Source organism: Amblyomma americanum, chromosome 6, assembly GCF_052857255.1.
Source record: "Amblyomma americanum isolate KBUSLIRL-KWMA chromosome 6, ASM5285725v1, whole genome shotgun sequence".
Lineage (NCBI taxonomy): Eukaryota > Metazoa > Arthropoda > Arachnida > Ixodida > Ixodidae > Amblyomma > Amblyomma americanum.
Genome location: NC_135502.1, coordinates 143134068 through 143147635, shown reverse-complemented (window position 1 = coordinate 143147635; position 13568 = coordinate 143134068). Strand labels below are relative to the sequence as shown.

The 13568-nt window shown below is 52.0% G+C and overlaps 1 protein-coding gene across 1 annotated transcript in view; it reads left to right on the top strand.

Annotated features, from left to right (window-relative positions):
• Window positions 1–13568, top strand: part of conv (insulin like growth factor binding protein acid labile subunit convoluted) — a 66183-nt gene that overhangs the window by 49789 nt on the left and 2826 nt on the right. The window contains exon 2 of the mRNA XM_077628043.1: window positions 10500–13122. Coding sequence (XP_077484169.1) covers window positions 10524–13122 — 2599 coding nt within the window. The 5' untranslated portion in view covers window positions 10500–10523. The remainder of the gene's footprint in view (window positions 1–10499; window positions 13123–13568) is intronic.

Here is a 13568-nt window from a genome sequence, read left to right as displayed (position 1 = left end):
CACGGGAGAGCACAGTGCGGGAGAAGCGCCGCATTCCACATCACCGGCGAAAGGGATTAGAGGCCTTTGTTCACGGCGTCTCCATCGCGAGAAGCCGCCCCTACGCCAACGTTTCCTGAGTCTTCTCTGAACTACGGCGCCTTTGGTCGCGGTAGCTCGATGGCGCCTGTCTGGCTCGTCTGTTCCCGCTGTCTGGGCCATCGCACATAACAGGGCGCTCTACGCCACTTGGGTACTGCGGCAGTAGCCGGCGGCCGGCGGCGAAGTGGCTCCGTGGCAACGTTTGATGTCCTTGCACTCGAGTTATGCACAAGCTTCATGCCAACGAAATTCATCAGTATGCGCCAGCGTCCCGGAACGATTCCTTTCTGTGCATAGCTGCATAGATCACTGCGCTAACTTCGGTGACTTAGCCAGCGGCGTTAGCAAGTGTGGAAAAGGCCTAGCGGGATGGGAGTCTACGGCGATGTCTTTGCGCCTGCATTTCTGACGGGGCATCTTTTCGACGCCGTTATCCTGCTTGCAAATGGAAAAAAAGTGTTCATAAGTGCGTACAGTGCGTAAAATACACATGTGGCAATGAAAGTGAATGTATTCGTGGCTTATAGCTCTAGCAGTGTATGCTGGCGAACTGATGGGACGACAAAGCTCACCAGGCTCGAAAATCATCTTGCAATGTCGGCAAACAGCTTTGTCAACGAGCGGTCTCAGGATGGAACGTTATGGATGTGCTTTGAAGGAAAGGTACTGTGCGGAATAAATATTATGCGCTGAATGCTGCTACCAGTCGATACCATGCGTGAAGCTTCCACCTTTTGTTTCCATCGCGTGACCGCTTTCAAAGCTCCTGGCATACTAGTCTGGACGACGCCTCCACCGACACGAATTCAGAGGCCGCTCCGATCTGCGCTCGGAGCCAGGGAATCGCAGCGGCCAATCGAAAATGCCGTTAGTAAACCCATGCTTCCGGGCAAGTTGGTGTACCATACGCGAAAATTTTTTGCGCAACAGGGACTGAATGAAACCGCCAGGCGTCAGGATCACAAACCGTTGTGTTCGTGATTCCTCGTTTTCTGCTCCAGTTATTTCGCGAATTTTTTTTTGTAAGCATACGTCCATCATGAAATGCACAGAGACGTATATAAGTCGACGAAGAATTACCACTCTCCAACGCGCAGGCGTGATTGTTGGCCTCTGTGATGACCCCCATAATGCGCAGGTCCACACGGGACGGAGAGGCAAAGAGACACCGTATGGCTCAGTTTAAACAAACAGATATATTCAATAATTATACATGATTAAGATTCAGAGGCTGGGGCGTCCGAGCTTACGTGCCGACGACTTCATGGGGGCGATGGAGTGGCTCCGGAGTTGGGCTCGAGCGGTTGCTGGCAGAAGCTGCACGCCGTCGGGCTTCGGCGCTGAAGGCCCTCTTGGCGAACGATGTCGTCCTGAGCGTCCCTCTTCCGTACTGCTTGTCGATTTTTATATCCTCTTCTCCACACTCCCTAGGGTGAGGACGCCCACGCTGGAGGGGAAGGACAGGGGCTAGGGCTTTCACTTGGGCGCACAAACATACCACCGCACTTATGGTCTGGCCCCCCTCACGTGTTGAGTCCGAGGGAAAGAAGGTTGTCTTCGAGGTAGCGCATAGCGTCGGCTGTGGTAAGGCGCGCTCTGGCCCGCTGACAGTTCCCGCGGGTCACCGGCCTCCGCTCTCCATCCATCAACCGACACTCGCTCATCAAGGTAAGGCGCGCTCTGGCCCGCTGACAGTTCCCGCGGGTCACCGGCCGGGAAAGTGGTCCCTTGTCCTGGGATGTGCTCGGGAGGCCTCCCCTGGAACCGCCACGGTAATTGGGGAGGATAAAGCCCGTTTCCCCGCGGCGGCGGCGGCGGGTCCGGTTGGGTCCGGTTGGGCTTAAACCCCTTCGTTCTGGTCGTCACTCTCAGAGAGCATGGCTGGGTACTTGATGATGCCGCTGTCATCTGGGTCTCCGTCTACGCCGCGCCGTCGAACGCGGAACCTCGTAGCACACACAAGGAACGTCACACTCGCTCACCCTCCAGAAGAATGTTCTCCGAACATTTGAGTCCATGCGGCTCCCCTTGTCTTTCTGAATCGCCTCGCACAGTGCGTCCGACAAAACACTTTTCGCTGCACTCAACACCACTGCACAACACCATATGCCTCCGCTGTCATAACTGGCGTCTCCAGGGGCAGCACTGACCTTCTTTTACAGATAAACATGAAACTCAGCACCCAAGCCCCTCCTTTCTAGTCCAAACTGGACGAAATAAATTTACCACAGTTACAAAGGAGCTCCCACTTCTAGCACGATCACGGCACAGACAAAAATATAGATAACGAAACGAAAAAGGCAGGTTCTGCATGCGCTCCGCATGCTCTCCTGTGAAGGTGTTACTTAATGACAGAAAGGTTCAACTACCAACTCCGATAACTTAACACATAAGCACATAGCAATGTTATGAGCTGCGGCATTACACAATTCTAACCAGTTCACGACTCCGCTCTGTTTACGCCATTAGTCCGACTTAGCTTTCCGATTTCGCAGCGGATATCGGCCTTCTTGAGTCATACTAAGTAAGTCTGTGACCCTTTGTCTGCTTTGGGACTCGCGAGGGCTCGTGGCAGGAGCCTCTCCTGGCGTTATCTGCGCGGCAACCTCGCGCGCTTCTTCTAGCAATGCATGAAGTAAATCCGGTGGCATTCCGGCCGTCACCTCTGGCGCCTGCCGAACAAATGCTGGAGAGGGCGTTTCTTGCGAATTATCTGCGCGCTCCGCTTCACTTCTGCCCCCATCAAAATCCGCGCTTTCCCTTTCCTCATTTCGTGAATACTGAACCGGTGCCGACTTGAGGCGATTTGCGTGTATCCTTATCAAGCGCCGGTTCACGTCTCGGACTCTGAAGTTTACCAGAGAAAGCTTCTCGACAACCTCGCACGGTCCTCTCCACTTCGTCTGGAACTTACGAGCTAGCCCAATCTGCCTTTGGCAGTTTTCAATGTACACGCTGTCCCCCACATCAAACGGCGCGTCTCTAGCACTGCGATCGTGCACCTCCTTCCTGCGCTTCGCCGCTTTCTTTAAGGCCTCCTTTGCGATGTCCCTCGCCACTTGCAAGCGCGATTCTAGCTCAACCTTACAGTCGTCCAGTGAAGCGTATGGGACACGACGGGGGCCCTCTGGCACTTCACTAGGCTGGTCCGGGTCTCGGCCGTAGAGAAGAAAGAATGGCGATTCGCCCGTGCTCTCGTGTGCTGCGGAATTGTAGGCAAACATTGCATACGGGAGCCACAAGTCCCAGTCCCGCTGGTCGCGCGAAACAAAATGCGACAGGAACCCGGCCACGGTTTGGTTCAGTCGCTCCACCGCGCCGTTGCAAGCCGGATGGTACGGTGTTGTCTGCTTCTTAGCGATCTTAAGCAGCTCGCAAACTCTCCTCATTAGCTGCTACACGAAGTTCGTTCCCCGATCTGTCAAGAGTTGCCTCGGGGGTCCATGTCGGAGCACGATCTGTTCGACAAATCCTCTTGCAACCGTGTCTGCCTTCTGATCTGGGAGTGCTACCGCTTCCCCGTATTTTGAAAGGTGATCGACAAATACTAAAATGTACTTGTTTCCGGAAGTGGTCGTGGGCAATGGGCCCATTATGTCCATACCTGTCCGCTCGAAGGGAGCCGAAACCTCAGGGAACGGCTGAATTGGAGCTGGTCTTCGTCCCTTGGGTGTTTTTCTTTTGAGACAGGAATGACACTTCGCACAGTAGTCTCTAACATCCTGTCGCATGCCACTCCAAAAGTACAAACGCTCCACACGCCTGCGTGTCTTCGCTACGCCAAAATGACCGGCGCATGGCGCATCGTGAAACGCGCGAAGAACCCTTTCTGTCCACGACCGAGGTATGACGACTCTCTCCCAAGCGGTTTTCTCTGGTCTCCCTTTCCTGGTTGGCCTCGTGCGCCGACACAGGGTGCCGTCTTTGCCAATGAAATAACCTAGCTGTTCGGGGTGAGACGGTGCGCCCTCTAAGCTTTCGATTATTCGCTTCAGGTCAGGCTCTTTGCACTGCTCTGTGCGTAATTCGGAGGGGTCGACTACGGGGACAAACTCATCTATAGCTGCCACGGTAGCTGTGCGGCTGAGTGCATCAGCATTCAGATGTGTCTTTCCTGACTTGTGCGCAACTTCAAAGCAGTATTCCTGCAGGTGTAGATTCCATCTAGCGAGTCGCGAGCAAGGGTCCCTGACACTCATCACCCATTTCAGAGGATGGCAGTCTGTGACTAGCTTGAATTTGCGGCCGTAAAGGTAGCATCTGTAGTCTTTACTGCCCAGACAACGGCGAGGCACTCCCTTTCCGTAGCTCCGTACTTTTGCTCTGTGGGGCTCAGCTGTCGGCTAGCAAAAGCAATGGGATGTTCTTTGCCCTCGATAACCTGAGATAGGACGGCACCAACTGCGAACTTTGACGCATATGTGGCCATAACGAAGGGCAAATTAAAATCCGGGTGGCGCAACAGCGGTGCACTCATTAGCTTCCTTTTCAGGGCCCCAAAAGCATCCTCCGCGTTTTCGTCCCAGCGAAAGGCGACATTTTTGGCTGTTAAGGCGGTGAGCGGCTTAGCGAGCTTGGCGAACTCCTCTATGTGCCTTCGGTAGTAACCGATCAGGCCGAGAAACTGCCGGACCTGGCGGACGCTAGTCGGGGATGGAAAATCCGAGACACACCTTAGTTTCTCAGGGTCCGGTCGCACGCCGTCAGCTGAAACAACGTGCCCGAGGTATTTCACCTCGTTTTTGAGTAATTGGCACTTAGAGGGATTCAGCTTGAGACCCGCTCCTCTTAGTCGCACCAAAACCTGCTCAATATCGCGCAAATGGTTCTCAAAACTGTCACTGCATATGATTATGTCATCCATATACACGAAGCACAGCCTCCCCAGAAGACCTGCCAGGATAACATCAGCGGTTCTCTGCCAGACAGCAGGGCTGTTGGCCAGACCCATCGGCATTCTTTTCCATTCATAGTGCCCTGAGGGCGTGTTGAATGCCGTTTTCTCGGCATCTGCCGGATCCATTGCTATCTGCCAGAATCCCGCCGCCATGTCCACTACCGTGAAGTACCTGGCAGAGCCCAGCTGAGAAAGCGTCTCCTGTATATTGGGGATGGGGTATGGATCGATGCGAGTTACGGCATTTAGTTTGCCGTAGTCCACTACCAATCGATACGAGCCATCTGGCTTTTCCACCAATAGTGCTGGTGCTCCCCAGGGTGACTTTGAGTGTTCGACAATGCCGCGATCAATCAGGTCCTGCACCTGCCGCTCCATCTCCTCACGTTGGGAGTAAGGAATCCTGTACGCACGCTGGTAAACGGGCGATGAAGTGCCGGTTTCTATCCTGTGCTTTATAACGCCACAGCAGCCCAAATCCAGGTTGGACGCGGCGAATACCTCCGAGTAGTCGTTCAGCAAACCAGCCAGAGCCTCTCTCTCCCTGGATTTTACGTGAGAAAGATCGAACGACACCTTTGGAGCAGCCGAAGGACTAGCATGCTCTACAGTTGCGAGTACCGTATCGGTGGGCTCACGTTTCTCTATCGCAGAGGTGAAGAAAGCCAATGTTTTGTTCTTGGGAAGGCTCAGTGGCTGCTGGCTACAGTTAACCACCCGTAGGGGCACTCTGTGGGCGTCATTAACTGTCACGAGGCACGCGGCTGCCTTCAGGCCATTGTTGAGAGAGTCAACCGGCTCAAGCACTCCCACGGCGCCGCTCTCTACATCTGAAGGCACAAACGTGTACAAAATGTGCTCCGACCAAGGAAGGACGACCGCCTCCTCGACAAGCCTGACGGCAACCCGCGAATATACCTTCTCCAATGATCCCACAGTTTGACGGGTGTCAATATCGGTAATGCGAATCTCAGCCCATCTCCTGTTCAAAAACGGAACTTTTGAGCCGCCCGCATTAACCTCTTCCTCAGAGAATGAGACTACTACCTTCCCTTTTCTCAAAAAATCCTGCCCTAATATACCTGACACTCCGTTTGGCAGAGACACCGTGTCCGGGCATATGTAGCAGGGGTGCTCCAATGCAATTCCGCCGAGAGAGAAGTGTAACCGGTAGAGTCCACTTATGCCAAGAGGATCCCCCGTTATGCCTACAAATTTGGTTGCCATACCACCAGACGCTTCCAACACCTCGCGGTCCCCCTTCCTTCGAAGCGTGTTAAAACTGCTCTCCTTAAGCAATGTCACCTTTGACCCCGTATCTATCAACAATTCCATGCAACAACCATTTAACTTGCAACGCACAACAGGGCATGCCTCGTCGGCCACACAAACTACCACCACCTCATCATCCACTGCTCCCTCCCCACGCTCCTCAGGCTGGGGAGGACTAACTAGTTTTTTGTCTCGGTATCTGGAGCCCCGCTGTAGGCTTGCTTAGGGTGTGTCTCGCCTGCTTCTCTTTGTGGCTAACCACAGCGCACGTTTTGGCAGAACCAGGCGATGTGTCCGCGACCCTGGCAAGCGAAGCATACGATTTCTTCAAAATCTCGCATACCGCGCCTGTAGCTTTGTGGCGGTCTCCGGTTTCCAGCGAATGAGCGCTGTTGAGCGCGCGCTTCAACCTGGCGTTCTACCTGCTGAGGTAGCAGCTGTTCTAAGCGATCTAATCGCTCTGTCAAGAGAGCAACCTCAGGGTTGAGCACCGCTCTCTCTATGACGCGCACTCTCGCTGCGGCTGTCGTTAACGCCTCATTTCGTTCCTCATCCAAAGCGGCCTCCACGGGTTGGTCGAAATTGCTCGGCTTGCGCGAGAGCACGAACCGGCGCACGGGGTCTTGCAGACCAGCCACGAACAAAGCGGTCATTTCCTCTTAAAGTATATCCTCCGCGTATTTCTTCTTTAGCTGGTCTCCTTCCTCCTCCCTGCTTAACGTATCGCGCGCTAAGCGCTGAAGCCGCGACGCAAACGTTCGCACGTCCTCCCCTACCATCTGTCCGGCGTCACGGAACCTCTGTACCCGCACGTGACGTGGTTCAGTGTCGAAATGCTCAAACGCGAGCTTCTTAAATTCGGCAAATGATTTTGTGGATTTTACTTTTTCGTCTCGCCATGCAAAATCGTGAGCAGCTCCTGCCATCTTACACCTCGCCATTCCCAGCATTTGAGCATCGGACCATCCCCCCATTTTCCCAATCTCTTCTAGCATGGAAAAGAAATCGCAGATTGGAACCCCTGTCTTATCTCCCGTAAACGTCGGAATGACGCTTCCTAATGCCAGCATGCTTGCTCCGAGCGACGGCTGTGGAGTGGGAGCTCCCTCAGATAAAGACATTTTTTTTTCAAGCCCTCCGGTGCCTCAAGCCTCTCAAATGGGGGTAAAAGTCCCACAATCAGTCCCGTGATTCCCTTTTGATTACAATTTTGAAGTCATGAATGTCGCAGCATTCAGAGGACATTTGCTTTTGAGACCCCACTTCTGACACCAGTGTGATGACCCCCATAATGCGCAGGTCCACACGGGACGGAGAGGCAAAGAGACACCGTATGGCTCAGTTTAAACAAACAGATATATTCAATAATATACATGATTAAGATTCAGAGGCTGGGGCGTCCGAGCTTACGTGCCGACAACTTCATGGGGGCGATGGAGTGGCTCCGGAGTTGGGCTCGAGCGGTTGCTGGCAGAAGCTGCACGCCGTCGGGCTTCGGCGCTGAAGGCCCTCTTGGCGAACGATGTCGTCCTGAGCGTCCCTCTTCCGTACTGCTTGTCGATTTTTATATCCTCTTCTCCACACTCCCTAGGGTGAGGACGCCCACGCCGGAGGGGAAGGAGGGGGGCTAGGGCTTTCACTTGGGCGCACAAACATACCACCGCACTTATGGTCTCGCCCCCCTCACGTGTTGAGTCCGAGGGAAAGAAGGTTGTCTTCGAGGTAGCGCATAGCGTCGGCTGTGGTAAGGCGCGCTCTGGCCCGCTGACAGTTCCCGCGGGTCACCGGCCTCCGCTCTCCATCCATCAACCGACTCTCGCTCCTCAAGGTAAGGCGCGCTCTGGCCCGCTGACAGTTCCCGCTGGTCACCGGCCGGGAAAGTGGTCCCTTGTCCTGGGATGTGCTCGGGAGTCCTCCCCTGGAACCGCCACGGTAATTGGGGAGGATAAAGCCCGTTTCCCCGCGGCGGCGGCGGCGGGTCCGGTTGTGTCCGGTTGGGCTTAAACCCCTTCGTTCTGGTCGTCACTCTCAGAGAGCATGGCTGGGTAATTGATGATGCCGCTGTCATCTGGGTCTCCGTCTACGCCGCGCCGTCGAACGCGGAACCTCGTAGCACACACAAGGAACGTCACACCTCGTCACAGATCTAACGGTTCCTCATTTTGTGCACAAAGCGAATTTAGGCAGAAGCCGTTCGGCTGGGGTAATATGCTCATGTTTTTTTGGGTTCTCGATCTTTCTTTCTTCTCTCGCGCTCTTCCAGAAACCCAGCAGCTCTGCCGAATTTCGCCTTGCCGATCCTGCACCATTCGAATATGGCGGATGTTTCATCGAAAGAAGAGCATAAAAAGCGTGCTTCAGTTTTACTTAGGGCTGTCAGCTGCACAGAAGGTCCGCACCCTCTGTTCACACATCAAGGTTTCACAGTTCACAAGGTTAACACCTCAAGATTTTCTCGGCTCTGTCATCATTTACTTTTTTTTTTCGACAGCCGTTTTTGAACGCATCTACATAACCGTAAGTTCAGTAAGGCAAATGTGCTGCCAGCGAAATGGTTCGAAAGACGTTCGCGTTACTGAAACCAATGTCGACTAAGCTTTGCGTCTTGATTGGGAGGTGTACCAGTGCACCATCTGACGCAGCAACGTCAGGCATCGGCTTGACCATTTTTAATCAACAATAGCACAGGTATCGCCTCTCAACGCCGACAAGCGAAATTCATTTTGCGGACGTCAATCACACAGTATAGAGAAGCCAAGTTGAGCCAGTTCTCAAGAGCTGGTCGGCGTGGTCTCCATATGATGGAAGGCATGCAAGGAAAAAAAAGAAACAAAGATTAAATGCGAGAAAAGAGCATTAAATACCGCAGTGCGTTCATGAAAAAGAAAACAAGAGAAAACGCAAGAGTAGTGTGTGTCTAAACGCCAGTTTAACTGGATGTTGACCCTCGGTCCCTCTCAGCCTCCTGTCATGTCCTTCATCGTTTTTATTGACCCTCTGTCCCTCTCAGCCTCCTGTCATGTCCTTCATCGTTTTTATTTTATTTTTTCTCCCTGGTTGGCTTCCTTCTCTGTGCTCTATATCTTCGATTCAAAACATTTATGGATCCTAAGCCGTGCCGTGGGGAAGCTGACAGCCCCGGTTGGTGCCATCACAGCGGCGGCCATCGTGAGGCGAACTGAGAGTCACGTGAGCTGCAGCCACTGACGCCAGCCCCCTCCCCACTGCATTTTCATTCGCTTCTGCTCGCAGTGTCTTGTGATGCTGCCATCGGCGTCCCGGGTGCTGGGCCCGGCTCGTCATTAGACGAGCAGGGTGGCCCGGCGGTGGTGGCGGGAGGAAAACAGATTGCGCATGCTCGGCCGGGGCATTAGCGTGATGAATGAGGCCGCCTGCAGGGCGCGCGAGACCTAACCCCGCGTGTGCCACGCTAGGGCGAGCGTGAAGCATGAAGCCGCCCGACCTTCTCCGGAGCTTCTTCTCAGTCGGGTGATGGAACGAGGGAGAAGGTTGCCCGCCGTAAGACGCGCCGGTGGCGACGCGGGGGGAAAATGGAGAGGGCGAAACACAACTCCCGTGAAAAGGCAACAAGGTAAAGGTCCCTTAGCTGCGCCGTCTCCTTCCGTCCTTTGGCTCCGTTTATCATCGGCATGCCGACCTCTCCACTTTCTGGCCGCCACGTTCGTTGAGAAGCCTGACACACGCGAGACGACGAACAGCACCGAGACGATGGGACCTCTCACCCGGGGTCGAGTAATATACGAGGGTGCCAGAAGAAAAGGTCTGCAAGTATTGTACAAAAGCGGATAACTTTTTGAGCTTGCAAAGAAAGTACAATATCTGTGGCCAAAGTTTCTTGTATCTACTATTCATTTTCCATAGCCATGTTCATGGAACTATTACCAGGCACAAATGACGTTTTCTCTGTCCGTAGGAGTCTGTCAGCGCTGCATTACTTGCAGAGGGATATTTTAACGCGTTTGCACTCAGCATCGCCCCTAGTAACATGTCATTTTATTACTTTTCTTGCTGGATTGCAAAACAAAGCTCGCATGTATTTTGGGCCTAAAGCCAGATGTGTGCTTTTTCTTGCCCGGCTTAGGTCGCTTTCACTATTTTTGCGCTGCTAGCATTAGGCACTTTCCTTAAGTAAATCTTGCGTAGTCGTGTGTTTATTCTGCTAAACAATAGTAGAAAAAGAGACCTTCTCGGATGCTGATGGTGCATTCCTCCTCTTATTTCTCCGCAGGTTTCCTTCTCGGCAAAGCACACGATGCGAGCCTTGACAGTCATCTGCATCGCCGTGATGGCGCTGCTTGCTGAGGCTCATCCGAAGTGTCCGAGCGGACAGACTCATCTTTACCCTTGCAAGTGCACGAGAAGCGAAGATGTTGGACTCCACATTCTATGCGATGGTGTGAACCTGGCCATGATGTCGCGGGGCTTAGGCAACGTTGACCACCCTGTTGCGAACCTTACGATCGTGGGATCGTCGTTCAAAAAGCTGTTTGGTGATGTCTTCAAGGATCTGCAGGTCATCAACCTCACCGTTGCTCATGGGTCTCTCGCCTCCGTAGCCACATATGTAATGGACCACTTCAACGAATCACTGAAGCTGCTGAGTTTCGAAGACAATGCCCTGACCGAGATCCCAGTAGAATTGATCAACAAGTTCAGGAATCTCACGACTCTCAATCTGGCGCACAACCGAATCGAGGTTATTCCAGCAAACGCATTCGGTGCGTTGAACATCCTCTTTGAACTGCGGCTTGACCACAATCTCATCTTCAAAATACACCCGTCTGCTTTCACCGGACTGAACAGGTTGGAACGGCTTGAGATGCACCACAACAAAATGGAGAGGATTGAAAGAAACACGTTCCGTGTTGCCAGAAAGATCAAATACCTTGATCTGTCGTATAACAATTTTACGGCGTTTCAGAAGATCGATTTCAACCAACTGACAAACATGTGGTTTTTAAACATATCGAATAACAGGGTCAAGACGTTCCCGCGTGGCATGTTTGTAGCGAACGCCATTCTCAGAGTGATCAACATGTCATACAATGAACTCCCTGAGGTGGACGCTAACACTGTCAAAGGTGTCAGGTTTCTCCGTGATGTTTACTTCAGGGGAAACAGAATCAAGAAGGTACACAAACAAGCCTTCGTGTCATCCCGGCATCTTCGGACTCTTGATTTAGCCCATAACCTACTGGAGGACATTGGATATGAACAGTTCAAGGATTTTCAGTGGCTTGAAAAATTGGACCTAAGTTACAATAAGATAGGCAAAATTGCCAGCGCAGCCTTATTGAAAATGTATCAAATTCACATCGACTTGAGTCATAATAATATCGACTATATTGGGGACATGGCCTTTCAGGAATTGTCTAACGTTACCATCTTTGACCTTTCTCATAACAACATAACCACTATGCCAAAAGACGTGTTTTACTTGTCTGACGTAACTATTCTCCTACTTAACCACAACAACATAAGTGACTTTAACACGGTTCCTGTTGCTAACATAACCGGTATCAAGGTTCTGAACATGACTTTCAACAAGATAAACGAGCTCAACCGAAAAGCTTTCACGAAAAAGAGGCTGTACGAACTTCATACCGTTGATTTCAGCTACAATAACATTACAGAAATTACGGGATCAGTTTTCGAAAAGCTAGCTGGTGTAAGATTTGTCAACCTCAGTCACAATGCAATCAAAAAGATTGGTTATAGCACCTTCGGATCAATTCCCACGTTGCTTGAACTGGACATCAGCCACAACAACATCAGCGACGTCAGCCATGGTGGGCTTTCGGCTATGGTCAGCGTTCGATTGATCAAAGCGAACGACAACAAGATTAAGCGTATGTTCAATTTGCCGATAGCCTTGAACGAACTTCATTTGCAAAACAATCGTCTCACTCACTTCGGGCCGGGTACATTCAGGTCCATGAACTCCATGCTACGGCTGTATCTAGATAGTAACAACCTTACACGTCTAGAAAGGGGATCTTTCTCCAATCTACTCACGCTGCAAACCCTGTCCCTTGGCAACAACAGCATCGACAGAGTACCTTGGGAAGCACTCCAAGATCTCAGTGCCCTGCAGTACCTCTACTTGAACGACAACAAGATCAAAGCTCTGCCTAAGAAGGCATTCGGTCGTCTTCCGGTCGTGTTCGAGCTCCGGCTTCAGAATAATCGCATCAACAACGTCAGCGAATACGCCTTCGAAGGAATGCTGCAGCTGCTCCGTCTCAACATGAGCTACAACAACATATCTACAATCCCGCCTGAGGCGTTCAAGGGCCTCGTTTCTTTGCACACGTTGGACCTCTCGCATAACTTTCTCAACAAGCTCGAAAACAAAACCCACGGCTTGCTGGACGACTTGCTGTCGCTTTCCACCATCAATGTCTCTCACAACGAGGTTGCTTTCGTCACGGAGAAGACGTTTCCCCGATCGCCGTACATTCCTTACAAGCTCAAGCATGTCGATCTCAGCTACAACTTCCTCTCGGTTCTTACTAACAGCTTCGACGACGGCCTTGGTAAAGCGGAATACATCGACCTGCGCCACAATCTTATCAACGAGGTTTACCCCAACGTTCTGAGGAACCTGACAAGCCTTAGACACCTAGACATGTCGCACAATGACCTTCGACATGTTGCCAACGGTGCTCTTGTACTGCCTGAGAACGTTAGCTGGGCAGATTTCAGCCGCAACAAGATATTCTCAGTAGACCTGCGAGATTTCCTCGGATCCCAACAGCTGCGCCATCTCGACTTGCGTTTCAACAATGTGAGCATGTTCGAGGAGGAGTACATGGCGAGGATCAAGGGCGGCCTACGCCTTTATTACGAAGGTAAGTTGCTAAAAAACCGCAATGCTTCAACTATATTAACTGCTGGAGATTCCATGTTGTGCGCATTCCAAGGTATTCTTTTTTGGCCTGATATCAAAGTAGAAAATTAGGTCCGAATTACCTCTAACCGCCAAAAAGCTGTTCGCGCACCTGAACATGATATATTTCCAGTTAGTTATGTTCTTAACTTTTCTCAGTTTCTCGGCGTTGCGTTGTATCTAACAATGCGTATGAGTACTGCCTATTTTTACCACAACACGCTTATGTCCTCAGTCTTAGCGGCAAACCCTCATAATTTCGTCGTACAGGCGCGAGTAAAAAAGATTAGCCCCAGTGACGTGCCACAGGAGCGGCAGATAGCTACTCTGGGCGCTGCGGTTACGAACACGCCGATTACAGAGTGCCAGATGTGTTCGCAAAGCACATCACCGCACCAGCCGCGCGGT